This window comes from Bidens hawaiensis, unplaced genomic scaffold (genome assembly GCF_021521415.1).
Source record: "Bidens hawaiensis isolate Kalapana, Puna unplaced genomic scaffold, B.hawaiensis_p1.1 tig00025185_1, whole genome shotgun sequence".
NCBI lineage: Eukaryota > Viridiplantae > Streptophyta > Magnoliopsida > Asterales > Asteraceae > Bidens > Bidens hawaiensis.
The window spans coordinates 204914-222414 of record NW_027494007.1 but is presented as its reverse complement, the minus strand read 5'-3'; the positions used below and the strand labels follow the sequence as shown (position 1 = coordinate 222414).

The following is a 17501-nucleotide window of genomic DNA, read 5'->3' as shown; positions in this document are numbered from 1 at the left end:
GAGACCTGGAGAGTGTGGTCACTAAGCACTGACCAATTCTGTACTGTTATATCATTTTTATCCTTAAATACACTGGACTGACTTAAGGACTGGCAATGGTGCACCAAGGTCCAAAACTACAAATTTTTAATTTTTTATAATTTAAACACAAATAAATAAAAACTTCCATTAAAATTAAAATTTACATAATTCGAACTAAAAAACAAATATAAAAAATAAAAAAAAAATAAAGTAATCTAAAAATCATAATGCAACCCGTACTTTTCCACTACATCACGTTTACGCATAAGAATTAATCTCAATAACGTGCCAACAAACCTTCGTGTGACTCCCTATACGTCTTCATCATCCTATATTACAAATTTATTTTTTAAACGATGAAAAATTTATATGTTTTTTTCAAATTAATTCATAACTATACTTTTGATTATATTATAAATAAATTACAAGTTTACTTATAATACATTTTCTTTTTCCATACATACAGAAAAACCTATTATATATTAAACAAAACTATAAAAAAAATAAAAAAACCGTCTTTTAAAAACCACACATCCTACCAACCCATCTTTCTTCTCCTTCAACTATACCTACAAGACAACCCATCTTTTTTTCTTCTTAAGACAATGTGTAATAGGGCGTTATCCCCTCTCATAGAGTAGTAGTGAAGGCTAGTAGTCATGATCTTTGATTCTTTGTTACTCATATTGTATTCATATGCTTTTCACTTTGCTCTAGGCTTACCGTAACCTTTAATATGTCTTACATCGATTTTCTAACTGTTTTATGTTTACTGATAGTGTACCAAAGTTATATATATATTAAAAATCAAATGATTGTTGTCTCACAAGACTTTTACATATATATTAAAATTTACTATAGTGTACTATTCATGAGTTAAATCAATAAGGCCTTTACATGTATATGCATTGCATCTCTACTTTCAATATAACTAGTTACAACAAATTCACTTTCAAATTTGATTTTAATATCATTTTATGTTTACATGAACATATTGATTTCCAAGAGTTTTGTCGCTATAGTTTGGCACATATACATTTTTAGTCACTAATTTTAAGTTTCACGTATATATGTTATTGGCCCCTCAAATTTAAGTATCACATGTATACGTTTTTTGCCCATCAACTTTTGTTCTCCCTGTCTCGCATATATATGTGGTTGGCTACTAAATTTTGGTGATTAAACTTTTGCCACGTAACCTTTGTCTTACGAATCGAACCCACACCGATTGATTTCACGTTGTCACACCCCCGTCTAAGGCCTAGGAGCGTGACCTAATAGTTGGTATCGTGATTGTAAATAAATCAGAGTTGCATTTAGTTTCGGAAGACTTATAAAACTTTAAGGATCGAAAGTGTAACTTTCTATATATAATCAAAAGACGTGATTATAAAATACCCGTTTAAGTTATTATAAAATATTTATGTGTTTATGATTACAGACCACCATATTAAGTTATTACAAAATAATCCGAGCCATCGGATATTAGTAGCACTTCGACACTCCAAGTGCTAAACTTGTTCACCTGCAAAATGTAAGAAAATACGTCAGCAACGAATGCTGGTGAACACGCTGACGCAAAAATAATTCTTTTACTTTATTACCCCTCGAGACTACGCCTGTCCCGCCCAACGTGGCTTAGGAATAACAAAGTCAAATAACACATTATAAACTAGAGCCTCTACACTAGGTCACCTCACAAACACCGCAACGTTTGACTTCATTAAGTACCCGTAAATATACACATACGGTCGTACTCCCTGCAGGAGAGCGTCCTACGACCAAGGGTGGTGTGATCATGCCCATACATCGCATAGTACCACCTATGTAAGGATCCAGACATATGTATACCACAGCCTGAGGGCTAGGTTTATACCCATAGTTATAACGGTTTTAGGAACACATAATTCCTTGTAAACAATTTCATATAACAAGTTGACTCTTTTGGAAATAAGTTTTAAAAGTTTATGGGCGTATTCACCTTGTCTCTTTTGGATCGGCTTCACTCACCGTCCAAGGGTCTATCCCTTTCTCTTATCTCGAACCTATAGTTACGAGTATAAATGTTTGTTAGTCGGATACACGATCCGGCTTAAGACCTTTAGTCTTATATCTCAATCCTCGATTGAACCTCTAGTTCAATTCTTATTTACTTGAAAACCTCTTGTTTAAAACTAAATTTATAAACCTTTAGTTTATATTCAAAACCCGACGTTTCTTCTTCTCCAAGAAACGTAATCATTTTCTTTTATTATTTAAGAATACTCTTTATTCTTTAAATAATATTTTCATAACAAATAATATAATCATATATACTTACACACATATATATGTTATCACTATATTCATCAATCATATTTTCATTCATTTCTTTGTTATGTTTTCTTTTCTTTCATCAAGGCATCGAGTATAACCTCGACTTAAGGCTTAAGCCTTGAATACAATATTGAATTATATTAAGTTCAATATTACGCCTAACCTCAAGTGGCGTAGACACGCTAATCGAGAAATGCCAAATCTTCAACACTTGTTGACACGGCTTTCGAGATTCATCACCATTATAACAAACACCTTTGATCGTATGTGGGTAAAGGGTGGCACAACTTCGAGGAAACGTTGTTACACAATTGAGGGATCGGGACACGCTTAACGAGATATTAAAGCACGTTTATCGAGGTAAAGCTAGAGAGAGAGTAGTGAGATGTGAGGGCAATGTTGGTGTGCAGAAATGAGCTGCCCTTGGCCGCTATTTATAGACCAAATCTTGGGTCCCATCGTGTACCGCGCCCGGCTCCAAAGTACCCCGTCGCGTACCGCAACGTAGGGTTGATGACGCAGAGGTGTAGGCCTGCCACGTGTCGACACGTGGCAGTCACCGCTCCACGTGGCAACACGCGGCGGCAGTGTTGACACGTGGCAGCACATAGTGCCACCGTTGCCACGTGGCACACGTGTCACACTGTGTCAGACTCCCCATTGCGTACCGCGATGGGAGTCTCTTCTGACCTGTCGCGTGCCGCGATGAGTCAGGAAAATTAGATTTTACAATTTAGACCCTCAACTTTGGAATTTGGCAATTTCAGTCCCTAGATTTTGGAAAGTTGATACTTTGAACTCGAAATTTTCACAGTGTTACACACGTCGTGTGCTAATCGCAACACACAATAGCTTTTGAATTGTCACGCAAGTTTCACATATATATTTTTGGCCCCTCAACGTTTGTTTCACATATTTTTCTTTTTGGCTCATCAACTTTGGTAATGAATTTTTTACCCTTACATATTTACTTTTTGGTCTGCTCAACTTTGATAATACACTTTTGCCACAATACTTTTAGTGTAACACATCGAACTGATATTGGCCGACTTCTTGTCGCATACTTGCCACAATGCATGCTAGCTTTTCAAATATGTAACGCATTTAACCCACATACCTGCAACGCGCGGGTACAATTGCTTGTTATTATTAATACTCATATGTCTTGGCAATTTATGATTGTTTTAGTTATGTTGTACATTATTAAAAGGTTTTTTTTTTCATAACAAGGTTTTCAATGAGAGTAGCCTTTCTATCCCTTGAGATATTATTCGGCTTGTTCTCATCCTATCCTCTGTAGATCATACTAGTAGTTTTTGCTATAAGCAAGATTTTAATAGGTACATTTGTTTGTTTGTAAATTTTATAAATGAAATTTGTAACATTGATTTGTACGTTTAAGGTGAAAATGAACGCATTAAAATGTAAGATCGCTTCGGGGGCATCCGATAAAATTGTAACGATATTAACTTGTAAATACTTAAAAAGATGAAATAAGTAAAACTTGATTACAAAAATGAGTTTCCACATCAAAATTGTATCATCACTTTACAATTAAAATGTTAGTGTGAAAGGGTGGAGACTGACGGGAATATGATAGCAACGAACGAGGTTTTGATGCTTGAAAGGATTGAAGGTTAAAAGTGGATAATTAAGCCTATAGTCGTCTTCAATCAAAGAAGAACAAGCGGTAAGCTTTTCTTTTAACACTAATCCTATAAATCCTCGAACAGAAATGAGTTTTGGGTGAAATGATGTTGTACGTAGAAATTCCGTTTTATTAACATTGTACGTGAGACTGTGAGTCTAGCCTTTCATTTATTAGACTTGAAAAGATGACGTGAATTTTTAAGCGCTAAGAAGCGATAAACAACACATGTAAGTGTTGTGTAAAAACTATGTATTCAACTTCATGAAATTAACCCAAGTTGGATTTTCTATATGGGTAGTACTATACACAATTACACACTATAACTTTATCAAAATGGATTATAATCATCTTTAATAAAGTTTTGAATAGAAATCCATTTATAAAGATTTACTAAAAAATCAGCTAAAGAACGAATAATGATTAAGTTAGGTGTTTGATGGTTTATATATGGGGGACTTTAAAAGACTTATTATAATGTCACTTCTGAAAGTGACATTGGCTTGCCATTTTATTACTATATACAAACTAGATTTTCACACGGCGTGTTACAATTGGCGCGTTACAATTGGTAAAACCTTAACGTTACGTTGGTTTGAATTCAGCTAGTATCATTTACTTTTGTTACGACGTAGACACCATTGGTTAACCTTAACGTCCAAAAAAATATATTACTCAAATTAACATATAAACAAAATAAATTATTTAAAATGGCGTTTTTTGGTGGATAAACCCAGGTGGTGTAAAACCCAAGTGATGTCGGGCCTCGACATTAAGGCTTAACTGCACAAAAATTCGGTCGGTTTTGGCTGCGTTTGTTACTGTAAGAAAGGGGGAAATATAATAAATTGAGTGTACCAATTGGGTGATGTCGGTCAGTAAACTGGGGCTTTAGTAAAACCGAGCATTGTCGGTCATGGGCGTTGAGATGTTGAGTCTATGCAAATTCAATCGTTTTCCGTCACGTTCGGTATGATATTGGGATTAAAACAAACAAAAGAAAAAACAAAATTGTCATTTGACCAACTTCCATTATGTTCGTTATGATAACAGAACGAAACAAATACAAAAATAAAAACAAAATGTTATGGACAAGTTCGGTGACGCAAAGTGGCCCATTGGCGACTTAGCGGCACCAAACTTATCATTTATGTATATTAGATAATAAGGACATTGGTGCCGCAATACTTTGTTTTCTTATATGTTAATGTTTTATATGTAAAATTGACGAATTAAATTTTTGTGTAACGCTCAAATTTTACCAATTATGTCTATATCGTAACTGCAACTGATACTGACTGAATTCATGTCGACTCATTGTCGTAACGCTCGGATTTTACCATCTGCCCGACGCTACGCACCAGGTAGAAAAATCTAGTTATATTAATACTTTGAATTGGTTGAATTTGTAACCACATGGAGAAGTTTTGAATAAAAACTCGGTTATCAAAGACTCATAAAATGAGTGGTGAGAAACAAAGATTTTTAACTCAAATGTATAATGTATAGAACTTTATGAAAATATGAAATTAATATTATATTATTATAAACATAACCAATTGTAAGTATTGTAGAAATGAACCGATAATAATAGGTTGGACTTTAAAAAGAAGATATTTTGAAATGACAATTATGTTTAAATTAACCAAATGACTAGCCATAAATTCACGGTGACTAATCAAATGGACTCTTTGAGTGAATAAGGGTTATTAAAATTGGATTGGGAAGTGATGATACGTTAATTTAATTAGTTATTTTCATAAGTCATAACAAAGCAAGTCTATATGATATCAAGAATAAGTTGTATTTTGCAATTCTATTTTGATACAAACAATACTCTTTAATGAATGAAAGTGAGTGATTCAATTTTCTAAATCATACAAACTAATATATATGACTATATGTCATCAGATATATAATCCAGACACTCGTAATGAAGCCCATTATTTGTGTTTTGTGTTTAAGTCAAAACTTATTCATTCAAAAAAGAAAAAGTTTCATTTAAACAAACGTAATTTTTTTACGACAATGTAACTCTATTTTCAAATTAAAATTGATTTGACATAACATGATTTGAACTCTTACTCTTTAGAAAGAAAAAAAAAAAAACCTTATCCACATAAAGATATTTATTATGTTAACTCAAAGACAGAATCATAAAAAAAATAATTTATTAGGTATATTTTATGTACATGTTAAATAGTTTACAATCACCAAAAGTACCAAAATTCACATATGCATTCATCTTTTCATCTCTTGTGCTTGTGTCTTTTTTATGGCTAGCAATCGGTTATATTACTATATATAACATAGATGGTCTAATCGTACATCGTAACACAATAGAATTCCCCTTTTAGTCATGTTGGGAATCTCTTGTCACGCAATACTCCGGTAGCTGCTCTCCACTTACACCATTATGCCTAAATGTAATGAGCTACATTGTTGCCTATATTCCCATCACTATTGACAAACAACTATAGATACTTAAACTTATTTGTATGTGGGACAACTTTCAATTTGGTAGTCTTCATCATCGTTTGTGTCATTAAAGTTACAATAAAGCACTCTGTTTTATAATGCCTCAATCCTTAAACGTTGTTGCTCGACACTCTCCGGTCACTCATTAGCCTTGTGTATTCTTTGCGACTAGTACAATTTCATTCGCAAAGAACATTCACCACACAATTGCTTTCCAGGTCGGCTTGGTGGATGCCGCCTTCACAGCGGAAAAAGTCGATGTCCCCACTAGTGCACACACATGTTTCAACCTTGTGATACACACCCTTGACTATCTCCATAGACCTCCTAAACACTCCTCTTTCTCAAGGCTATCCCATATCACTAGACGTGGCACATTTAAAGTAAGCCCTCTCAAAGTCAATGAAAATCATATGCAAGTCTTGTTTCTTCTCTTGATAACATCATTACACCAGCCTCGTTTTACCCTCTCTTGTCTATACTTTTTATACGCGAATTATTTATGCACACGATTTTTTATGAAAAATATTTTATACATTCACAAAATCAATCAAAATGAAATGATATTCTTTGTTATAACAATTGAAAAGAGAACAACTTTTATAACTTATAAATATAACCATTAAATAACATATTTATGACATTATCTTCCAGGAGACCACAATCCACACCCTAATATATGAATTGTCATGTTTTGATGCTACACACCAATAACATATATTATTGTGTGAATACATGCATAGTCAATTGAACGCCATCCTAGAATCAATTTAACCGAATACATATAGAAAACCGAATAAGATTAACACATGCCTTGTTTCATGATGCGATGGCGGGGGACTACTAACATCGTACATACTTATAATAGAGTGATACAAAACTTAAAACAACATACCTGATAATACATAGTCGATTTAAATCACTGCAAATTGAATTCCGTAACCGACTGAATCCCAACTGAACGCATGTTATAACCGCTCAATTCAATTATTAAAATATAACGAACAATAACGACTGTAATTAATATAACCATAACCGTAGATACAAGAAGCAACGCCCGAGATCAACCTGTAACATCACCAGGGTAATAAATATAACGGAATCTGATGGAGTGTCAAATTACCCGTTTGCCCATTCAATCCGATATACATACATACATATACAATATTATACATACATACATACATATAGTCAATTCTTAGTTTGTTTGTTCTAGATCGTTCTACGAATCTTCAGGGAGTCAATCAGCACGTCAGTCACTATTCGGCATTCAACCATCCATCCACTCTGTAAGTTATTAAGTAATATATATTTACACACACATACATACATATATATCATCCAAATTAACCTTCTTTGTAACTTATACGGATTGATTTCTGATCTCATCGACGTCAATCAAGTGAGTTATTATTCAATCAGAACCATCGATTGGCAAAACCCCCAATTTTTTACTGTATGATTGAAACCCAAAACCCTAATTAAGCTGTATGGTTTTGTTCTTGTTATAGATTGGAACTTTATTAGGATTAGCATCAGGGTTTTGATTCACGATCTGGGTAGTTGATGAATTGTTATAATATGTTGATATGGTCATGTTTGAAGCTGAATGTGTGCATTATGTGCTGCGGTTTACATATATTGATATTAGGTTTATATTACGTTTTGCTTAATTACTTGATCAGTAGTGATAGTAGCTCGTGGAGACGTAGGATTAGGGATTTCTAGGAGAACGTATCGGCTTTAGGGATTAGGCGTGCTTTTTGGTGTAGGGGAGCGCGTAAGCCTAGGTCGGTTGTGTGTGTGTGTGTGGGGGGGGGGATCTGAAAGTTTTTTAGGTTTTCGTTAATTTGTATGGGCCCTCGGGTGGACAAAAGTGAAATTGCATTAATTTTGACGTTATTTTACTAATCTCGTGAAAATAACGTTAAAAGTGGCGGAAGGTTAATCAGACATCATGTGGTGGTGTTGATAGAGGTAAGGCCAATGGTTGAGTGTTATGTGCCTTGTGTCCAAGGCTTGATGCAAAACCACTATCGAGCTGGGTGTTTCACTGGAAGCAACCTTTCTATTCCTATGGGGTAGAGGTAAGGCTGTCTACATTTTACCCTCCTCAGAACCTACCATAGCTTTGCTATTGGTGGGATTTACTGAGTACGATGATGATGTTAATACGTGCTTGTGTATGCCTTCCTGACAAGCTTTTTACATAGATTTTGATGTGTTGTTTATGTCTTGTTATGTGTTATGTGCGCGCTTTTTAGTGATGTTGGCATGTGTTTTTATTTACCTCATTGTGTTATGGTTCTTGTTTCAGATTCAACCATCCAATGGCAGACGAACATGCGAGCATGAGCAATGTTGCTGGTGAAAGTTCTAACTCAACAGTTGACATCCATATCAAGACACTTGAATCACAGCTGTACAACTTTCGTGTCGATAAAAATGTATCATGTGTTTATTTTTTACTTTACATATGTTTATTTTTGTTAATCAAATTGCTCATTTGGCTTTTTCTATGTCGAAACTTCAGATGCTAGTTTCAGCATTTAAGGAGAAAATAGCTAATGATGTGGGCCTCCCGGTTGGACAACAAAGACTGATCTTTAGGGGCAAGGTTCTGAAAGATGAACATCGTCTTTCTGAATATCGTATCCTATTTTTAATTAGTTTGCTTATTATTATTATGCTAAAAGTGAAGATCATATGTTCATGCTTCAAAGCCTTAACGGTTTATAGACGTTGAAAGCGGGCACACATTGCATCTTGTGGCTAGACAGCCTGTTGAATCACAACCTTCTTCTGGTTCTTCTGCCAACACAACTACAAATAGTAGTAACACTAACACTGGTATGAATATGATTACCTCTTTATCACATGAGTAAACTGCGGTTGCGTCTCTGTGGTTTGTCTAAATCTGCGGTTTTAGTCCGATAGTTTCAAATTTGTGATTTTCGTCCCTATGGTTTCATTTCACTTGCAGTTAAACCCGATCACACTAACGCCGTTAAGTTTGATCGTTAAACCCATCAGTTTGCCCCTTACGTGAGGGGCAGTTTTGTCCTTTTTTCCCCGAGTACACACCACCCCCTCTTGTGAGGGGGCTTGCGAATTAGGGTTGGGGTTTAGTTGGGGAGAATAAGGACAAACCTGCCCCTCACGTGAAGGGCGCTTTGATGGGTTTAACGACCAGACTTAACGGGGTTAGTGTGGTCGGGTTTAACTGCAAGTGAAATGAAACCACAGGGACAAAAATCACAAATTTGAAACTATCGGACTAAAACCGCAGATTTGGACAAACCACAAGGACGAAAACCGCAGCTCACTCTTATCACTTTATGCCATGTTAAGTGCTATAATTTCATTGTCGCATTATTGTTACAGGACCAGATTCTAATGCTCCTGGTTCACGTCCACGTGTTACTGTTTCACACAGTGTTGTACTTGGGACCTTCGGTGGTGGGGACCAGAATGCCGGTGGTGCTCAGGATATTAGTCGGGTGTGTTAGCCTTTTGGTGTTCTGTACTACGTTGTCTGTAAACTGATAATTTAAACCTTTTGGTGGTAGGTTATATCGGCTGTTTTAGATTCTTTTGGAGTTAGGGATGCTAGTGTGACAGTGCCACAACAAAATATGCAGGTGAGTTTATGTTGCGGTTTTGTGTATATTGTACTCAAATAGATATAAAAAAAAGAGAAAATAGGATTTTATCTGATATTATTTTTTTGGTTGTGTATCTGTTTACAGTTTAACATTCCTAGACAAACTAGCCAAGGAAATGAAGGTGGAGCTAATGTCAACAGTCAAAGTCAACCGGGAAACCCTAGTCAAACTGTCCCTCAAGGGGTGCAAATTCCTTTAGGAGCAGGAATAGCTATACCGACACTTGCTACGGTAGTAAAAAATCAACACAACTTTTTAAAACTTTTTTTGCAACTTGCTATATTGTCTTTTGTTTGTATTTCAGCCAATTCCCAATTCGTTAAACACGCTTTCTGAGTTTATGAACCGCATGGAGCAGGCGTTGTCAGAAAATGGTATTGACATAGAAACTATTTCTTTTGTTTCTGCTTTTTGTGCAAAAATAATATATCTGAAAGTTTTCTTTTTCTTTGGGATTATTGCAAGGTTATCAACCGAATCAACCTTCAAACGGTGCTGAACGCTCACCGCCTGTAGAATTACCTACCGGTGCTCGTGGTGTGCCATTACCTGCAGCTCTGGCTGTTGTTATGCGTCATGCACAACGGCTTCTCAGCGGGCCTGCTATCGATTCTCTATCTGTACTTACTCTCCTTTCACCCGTTTTAGTATTCTTTTATGAATACAAAGTTAAAAACAATTAATATACTTACTATGTGTTAATTGTAATATGCTGCAAAACTGTAGCATACTGCGGGCCGACTAGAGGAAGAGGAGAGTATTACTGACCCGACAGTTAGAACTCAAATTCAGTCGGAAGCAATGCAGTCAGGGCTTGCTATGCAACATTTAGGGGCTCTTTTGCTTGAACTCGGTCGTACGATGTTGACTTTGCGTGTTGGACAGTCTCCTGTATGTTCTTTTTTGTTTTTCTATTATCTTTAGATGAGCCTTTTGGTTTGATTAGGGTTTGCATGTTTTAGGCTGAGTCGTCTGTGCATTCTGGACCTGCTGTTTATATCTCCACATCAGGACCTAATTCTATAGTGGTTCAGGTTTGTTATTATATATCTCTGTCTGTGTGCGCGTGCATGCAAATACTTATAAGTATGCAATTTACTGTTTTCGTGCAGCCGTTTCCTCTACAAACGAATTCGCTATTTGGCGGTAATGCTATTCCTATAAATTCAACCGGGTTCGGTCCTGTTGGCATTGGTGCGGTTCCAAGACACATTAATGTTCATATCCATGCGGGTATGTATATAAGCTTCTTGTAATTTAATTAACAATATCTCACATTACGTAAGTTTTTTCTAGGAATTGGTCAAAGGGGAACTAATGCCGAGCCAAACCAAGGAGAACGTGCTAATGGAACAGGTAATATTTTATCTTATTTTTGCATTATAACAGTTAACAAACATTTGACTTTTGTTTTATCTCATATAATTGATTAATTTTAGCTGCAACTGGAGTCAATTCGCAACCTAGAGGAGCCGACGATAGCACAAGGACTGAAAATCAGGCTCCTGCAGGTATTATATTATGTCGAATGTCTAATTGTCTGCATTTTATGTTTAATTGGATTTTGTGTTTACTTTTTAAACTTTATTATTTGTAAATCCAGCCCAACCAGAAGGAAGCGTGCCAAAACCTGAGACCAAGAAGGTATTTTTTATTCATCTTTTTTTTTTTTTTTGGAAATTTTCAGTTTCATAAATGAAAGAAATAAAGAACACTTACCAAATATTGTGCAGGATACAGAAGGCACGGAAAGTACAACTTCCAGTAGCAGTGCAATAAAATCTACTAACGATGCAGAAAGCGCTTCATCATCAAACACGGTTACTGATAACTCGGGAAATGCCCCGACTGTTCCTCTTGGACTCGGCTTTGGAGGGTTACAGCCCAAGGTTTGCTCTTGCTCTGTATTTTTATGTACTTGTAGCGCATAAAAATCATAGTTGTTAAAATCGAGCGCTTTTTGCGCATTTAAAGCGCCAGGCGCGTTAATTGCGAGTTGCATGCCTCAGATATTTAAAGCGCCCATTAAATGTTCCCAACCTTCCCATGCATATTAAATATCAATTAAACAACCTGTTCATATTTTCTAGGAGTACCTAAAAGTCTAAAACTCCACTATTAAAGTACCATAATTTGTTCCAACCTGCCCATGTGTATTAAATATCATTTAAATGTCATTTGACTTCTTACAAAATGATTACAATATTCAAAATTCGTGATTAGGTTTTATTTTTTAATTTTTGGAAATCTGGATATTATGATAGATGTGGTAATGCTTCAATTGTGGATGGATCAAATTTTTGTTCTTGGCAGTTAAAAATGAATGCTTATAGAGTTGTTGAATCACTGGATATTATGATAGATGTATTAATGATTAGGTTTATTTTAATTATTAAGATGTACTTGGTACATGTTTTGGATTTTGGTGTTTGGTTTTTCTATGAACTATTTCAAGAATGAATGTATGTTTTCTTATTAAGATGTTCTATTTTAGTTAAAAAAAATTGTTTTTTTAATGTGCGCTTTTTTTTAAAAAAATCGGGCGTTTTTTTTTGCGCTTATTGCCTGAGCACTAGGCCCAGCCTCAACTCTTTTGAGCACTTATCGCATTTGATAACTATGATAAAAATATATAATTATTTATAATATTTATAAATGTGATTTAGAAAAAAAGTCGGCAGACAAAACCAGAGGCTACTAGTAGCAGTGCGCCTCCTGCTAATGAACCTGCTTCAACTCCTGTTGATGGTGAATTGAATTCTGCTGCAATGATGAATGAAGTTATTGCTAGTCCCGCTTTAGACGGTTTGTTGTCTGGAGTTGCAGGCCAAACCGGGATCGGGTCGCCAGATATGTTAAGAAATATGTTAGGTCAACTAACTCAGAACCCTGCAATGATGAACACAGTCAACCAAATAGCTCAGCAGATTGATGGTAATCAAGATTTGAGTAATATGTTTTCCGGTATGGGTGGACCTCGTGGCGGCAGCGGTGGCGGCGGTGGTTTTGATCTGTCAAGTATGGTTCAACAGATGATGCCCCTTGTTGCTCAAGCTTTTGGCGGTGGCGGTCCAGGTTCGGGTTCAGGTTCAAATATGTTTCAACCACCACCAACTGTAAATCGTGAACTTCAGTCCACAACGGTTAATGATATTTCAAGTGATTCTCAGGTTGGTTCTTGACTTAACGAAGAAAAGATTCATAAAAGCACAGAAAGTTTGGATCTTGACGAATAAAAATCTATCTTTTTGTTTGTTAGCAGGTGAATCTTCAAGATCTGGTTGAGAAGATTGAACAACAGGAGTCACCGGAAGTGGTTTTTTCGTCTGTTGTTGAAGCTGCTGCTCAATTGAATGATGATAATGCTGATGGGATTACTGATATATGTATTGATGAAGAGGGTCTTGCTCATGTTAGTATATTTATATTTTCTATTTTCTTTTTTTAACTTTGGGAGTATGTGGTTAAAAGTGGTGTGCAAGAAACCGAAAAAACCAAAAAACCCAAACCGAAAAAACCGAACCGAAACAAAAACCGACAGTTTAGTTTTATGTTTTTGTAGAAACCGAACTAACAGTTCGGTTTTGGTTTTGCATATAATAAAAACCGAAAAACCGAACCGAAATCCTAAATTTTTGTTTTTTATTTTTTATATTTTATATTAAGTAATTTTTAAGAATTTAATAAACATGTAACTCAAAATATTTTTGGTAAAATCTTTAATAGTCAATTATTTTACAATTAACAAAATTATTTATTCCTAAATTAATTATTTTTTGAAACCTTTTTTTTTTTTGACCTAAAGTTTTCAAGATCAAATGACAAAAAGCGAATAAACCAAAACCGAACCGAAACCGAAAAACCCGAAACTGAAGTTTTGGTTTTGGGTTCGTTTTAATCAAAACCGCACCGAACAGCACCAAGCACACCCTTAGTTAAAACGGTATTTGATCGTGCAAATGTGCAGGAATTTATGGAAATGTTGAAGCGTGATGTGTCAAGACGAGCTGAAGAAGAGGGAGAATGATGGTTTTGTTTGTTGATTCTTGTTATGTGATGATTGTTTTATAAAATTATTGTACAAAGAACCCTTGAGGCATTGGTATTTTGACATGATTGTTAAAATTAAATTATATATCTTCTATAACTTTAATAGACAGCTTGAGTATGAAATTTGATTTTGATGGGATTCATTTGGTTTTACTTTCTTATATGAAACAAAACACTTGATAGTCACTTACATTAATATTAATCAAGAACATTTAAGTAAACATTAGTTAAACACTAGTTGATAATCATGAAAATTAATTTTATGTTCATTGTAAATGCGTGTTCATCTCTTCAGGCATGATCTCATTTTTTGGAGTAAAGCTCGATTCGCATAACTCGCTACTTTCATGACTTTGTTGACCAACCAAAGTCAAACTCGCATCGTTATCTTCATCTACAACCTCATGAGAACGGTGGCGATCAAAGGCCGAATGGATAATGTTTGCAATAGCTTTAAGGACTTTTGTTGGTTAGATATAGTGTCATCTACATACGCTTTAAACGCATGTAGTTCATCATCAAGTTCTTTGGATTCGGTCTCAAGCTTGTTTGTTTCATGCGTTAGTTTCTCGTCAGTCGTAACTTGTTTGTTTCTCCTCTTGATGTTTATCAACAATTGCGGTTTTCCCTCTTGGAACCACTCGTTTGCATACTCACGACGATCCCACGAGACCTTCTTGAACCCCTGATTCATATATTAAGTTAAATGTATGGTTAGTTATTTTAAACTATAAAAAAATTTGGTTTAATATTCAGTTAAATCTTACATAGTTGTCAAGTTGGGTGATGAAGCTATCGAAATTATTACTTTTCGACATCAAAGGGAGGACGTTGTTAACGAAGTCCGTTACATTCCAAATAGCAAAGCTTGTAGCACCACCAGAAACTTGGTTTTCCATGCGGTTCGAAACCCATGAGATGGTGGAGTTGATGGCCTCATTACTAACCAACTCATAGAGCTTGGTCAAAAAATTAGGAGGCCGACCGCAGTTTCGTACACCCTTAATTGGTTCCGGTTCCGGTAACCCCTCACTACCATCACTCATCTCAATATCTGCCATGGTAACCAAAGGTTATATGAGAAAGTTTTGTGTATGAAAATGTTATGTGTTTACTGTTTAGTGATATATTTATAATAGAAATTGTGTGGGATTTTGGTACAAGTATCACACATATATTTAAGTGTTTGATTGGTACAACTAACACACTTATCAAGTGTTTTGAGGTACAACTTTCACACTTATAGCGTATGTTTAATGCACTCGATAGTCGGTATAGCAAATGAAAGGGAAAACCAATAATATAATCGTAATATGTCCAAAATTTGTTCGTTCTTTTGTATTTTTTTTAAATAATAGAAACTGTTCATGAACATTATAAGACAATCAAGGTTAAACATGTCTTCATCATCCTATATTACAAATTTATTTTTTAAACGATGAAAAATGTATATGTTTTTTTCAAATTAATTCATAACTATACTTTTGATTATATTATAAATAAATTACAAGTTTACTTATAATACATTTTCTTTTTCTATACATACAGAAAAACCTATTATATATTAAACAAAACTTTAAAAAAAAATAAAAAAAATAAAAAAACCGTCTTTTAAAAACCACACATCCTACCAACCCATCTTTCTTCTCCTTCAACTATACCTACAAGACAACCCATCTTTTTTTCTTCTTAAGACAATGTGTAATAGGGCGTTATCCCCTCTCATAAAGTAGTAGTGAAGGCTAGTAGTCATGATCTTTGATTCTTTGTTACTCATATTGCATTCATATGCTTTTCACTTTGCTCTAGGCTTACCGTAACCTTTAATATGTCTTACATCGATTTTCTAACTGTTTTATGTTTACTAATAGTGTACCAAAGTTATATATATATTAAAAATCAAATGATTGTTGTCTCACAAGACTTTTACATATATATTAAAATTTACTATAGTGTACTATTCATGAGTTAAATCAATAAGGCCTTTACATGTATATGCATTGCATCTCTACTTTCAATATAACTAGTTACAACAAATTCACTTTCAAATTTGATTTTAATATCATTTTATGTTTACATGAACATATTGATTTCCAAGAGTTTTGTCGCTATAGTTTGGCACATATACATTTTTAGTCACTAATTTTAAGTTTCACGTATATATGTTATTGGCCCCTCAAATTTAAGTATCACATGTATACGTTTTTTGCCCATCAACTTTTGTTCTCCCTGTCTCGCATATATATGTGGTTGGCTACTAAATTTTGGTGATTAAACTTTTGCCACGTAACCTTTGTCTTACGAATCGAACCCACACCGATTGATTTCACGTTGTCACACCCCCGTCTAAGGCCTAGGAGCGTGACCTAATAGTTGGTATCGTGATTGTAAATAAATCAGAGTTGCATTTAGTTGCGGAAGACTTATAAAACTTTAAGGATCGAAAGTGTAACTTTATATATATAATCAAAAGACGTGATTATAAAATACCCGTTTAAGTTATTACAAAATATTTATGTGTTTATGATTACAACCACCATATTAAGTTATTACAAAATAATCCGAGCCATCGGATATTAGTAGCACTTCGACACTCCAAGTGCTAAACTTGTTCACCTGCAAAATGTAAGAAAATACGTCAGCAACGAATGCTGGTGAACACGCTGACGCAAAAATAATTCTTTTACTTTATTACCCCTCGAGACTACGCCTGTCTCGCCCAACGTGGCTTAGGAATAACAAAGTCAAATAACACATTATAAACTAGAGCCTCTACACTAGGTCACCTCACAAACACCGCAACGTTTGACTTCATTAAGTACCCGTAAATATACACATACGGTCGTACTCCCTGCAGGAGAGCGTCCTACGACCAAGGGTGGTGCGATCATGCCCATACATCGCATAGTACCACCTATGTAAGGATCCAGACATATGTATACCACAGCCTGAGGGCTAGGTTTATACCCATAGTTATAACGGTTTTAGGAACACATAGTTCCTTGTAAACAATTTCATATAACAAGTTGACTCTTTTGGAAATAAGTTTTAAAAGTTTGGGGGCGTATTCACCTTGTCTCTTTAGGATCGGCTTCACTCACCGTCCAAGGGTCTTTCCCTTTCTTTTATCTCGAACCTATAGTTACGAGTATAAATGTTTGTTAGTCGGATACACGATCCGGCTTAAGACCTTTAGTCTTATATCTCAATCCTCGATTGAACCTCTAGTTCAATTCTTATTTACTTGAAAACCTCTTGTTTAAAACTAAATTTATAAACCTTTAGTTTATATTCAAAACCCGACGTTTCTTCTTCTCCAAGAA

General features: G+C 35.0%; 2 protein-coding genes across 2 annotated transcripts; one reads left to right on the top strand and one right to left on the bottom strand.

Moving 5' to 3' along the window:
* The first annotated feature begins 7644 nt into the window (after positions 1-7644).
* LOC143571048 (ubiquitin-like domain-containing protein CIP73) lies at positions 7645-14319 on the top strand. The gene is made up of 19 exons (XM_077056566.1): positions 7645-7752; positions 8781-8910; positions 8997-9114; positions 9203-9313; positions 9854-9963; positions 10033-10104; positions 10213-10359; positions 10433-10502; positions 10594-10748; positions 10855-11019; positions 11091-11162; positions 11241-11361; positions 11425-11484; positions 11568-11639; positions 11732-11772; positions 11862-12017; positions 12795-13298; positions 13391-13540; positions 14096-14319. The coding sequence occupies exons 2-19, from the start codon at positions 8794-8796 to the stop codon at positions 14153-14155; spliced, it is 2301 nt and encodes a 766-aa protein (XP_076912681.1). The 5' UTR covers positions 7645-7752; positions 8781-8793; the 3' UTR covers positions 14156-14319.
* Positions 14320-14572: 253 nt separating this feature from the next.
* LOC143571034 (heat stress transcription factor A-7a-like) lies at positions 14573-15239 on the bottom strand. The gene is made up of 2 exons (XM_077056547.1): positions 14946-15239; positions 14573-14863 (listed from the first exon to the last, which is right to left on the bottom strand). Exons 1-2 carry the CDS (start codon positions 15237-15239, stop codon positions 14573-14575), a joined length of 585 nt encoding a protein of 194 aa, XP_076912662.1.
* Positions 15240-17501: the final 2262 nt, after the last annotated feature.

Excerpts from the sequence above, each read along its gene's own strand:
- LOC143571048 (XM_077056566.1), top strand. The coding sequence starts at position 8,794 with ATGGCAGACGAACATGCGAGCATGAGCAATGTTGCTGGTGAAAGTTCT. Across the intron at positions 10,105-10,212 it reads TGCCACAACAAAATATGCAG|TTTAACATTCCTAGACAAAC; the intron begins GTGAGTTTATGT and ends ATCTGTTTACAG. Across the intron at positions 12,018-12,794 it reads TTGGAGGGTTACAGCCCAAG|AAAAAAAGTCGGCAGACAAA; the intron begins GTTTGCTCTTGC and ends AATGTGATTTAG.
- LOC143571034 (XM_077056547.1), bottom strand. The coding sequence starts at position 15,239 with ATGGCAGATATTGAGATGAGTGATGGTAGTGAGGGGTTACCGGAACCG. Across the intron at positions 14,864-14,945 it reads TCACCCAACTTGACAACTAT|GGGTTCAAGAAGGTCTCGTG; the intron begins GTAAGATTTAAC and ends TATATGAATCAG.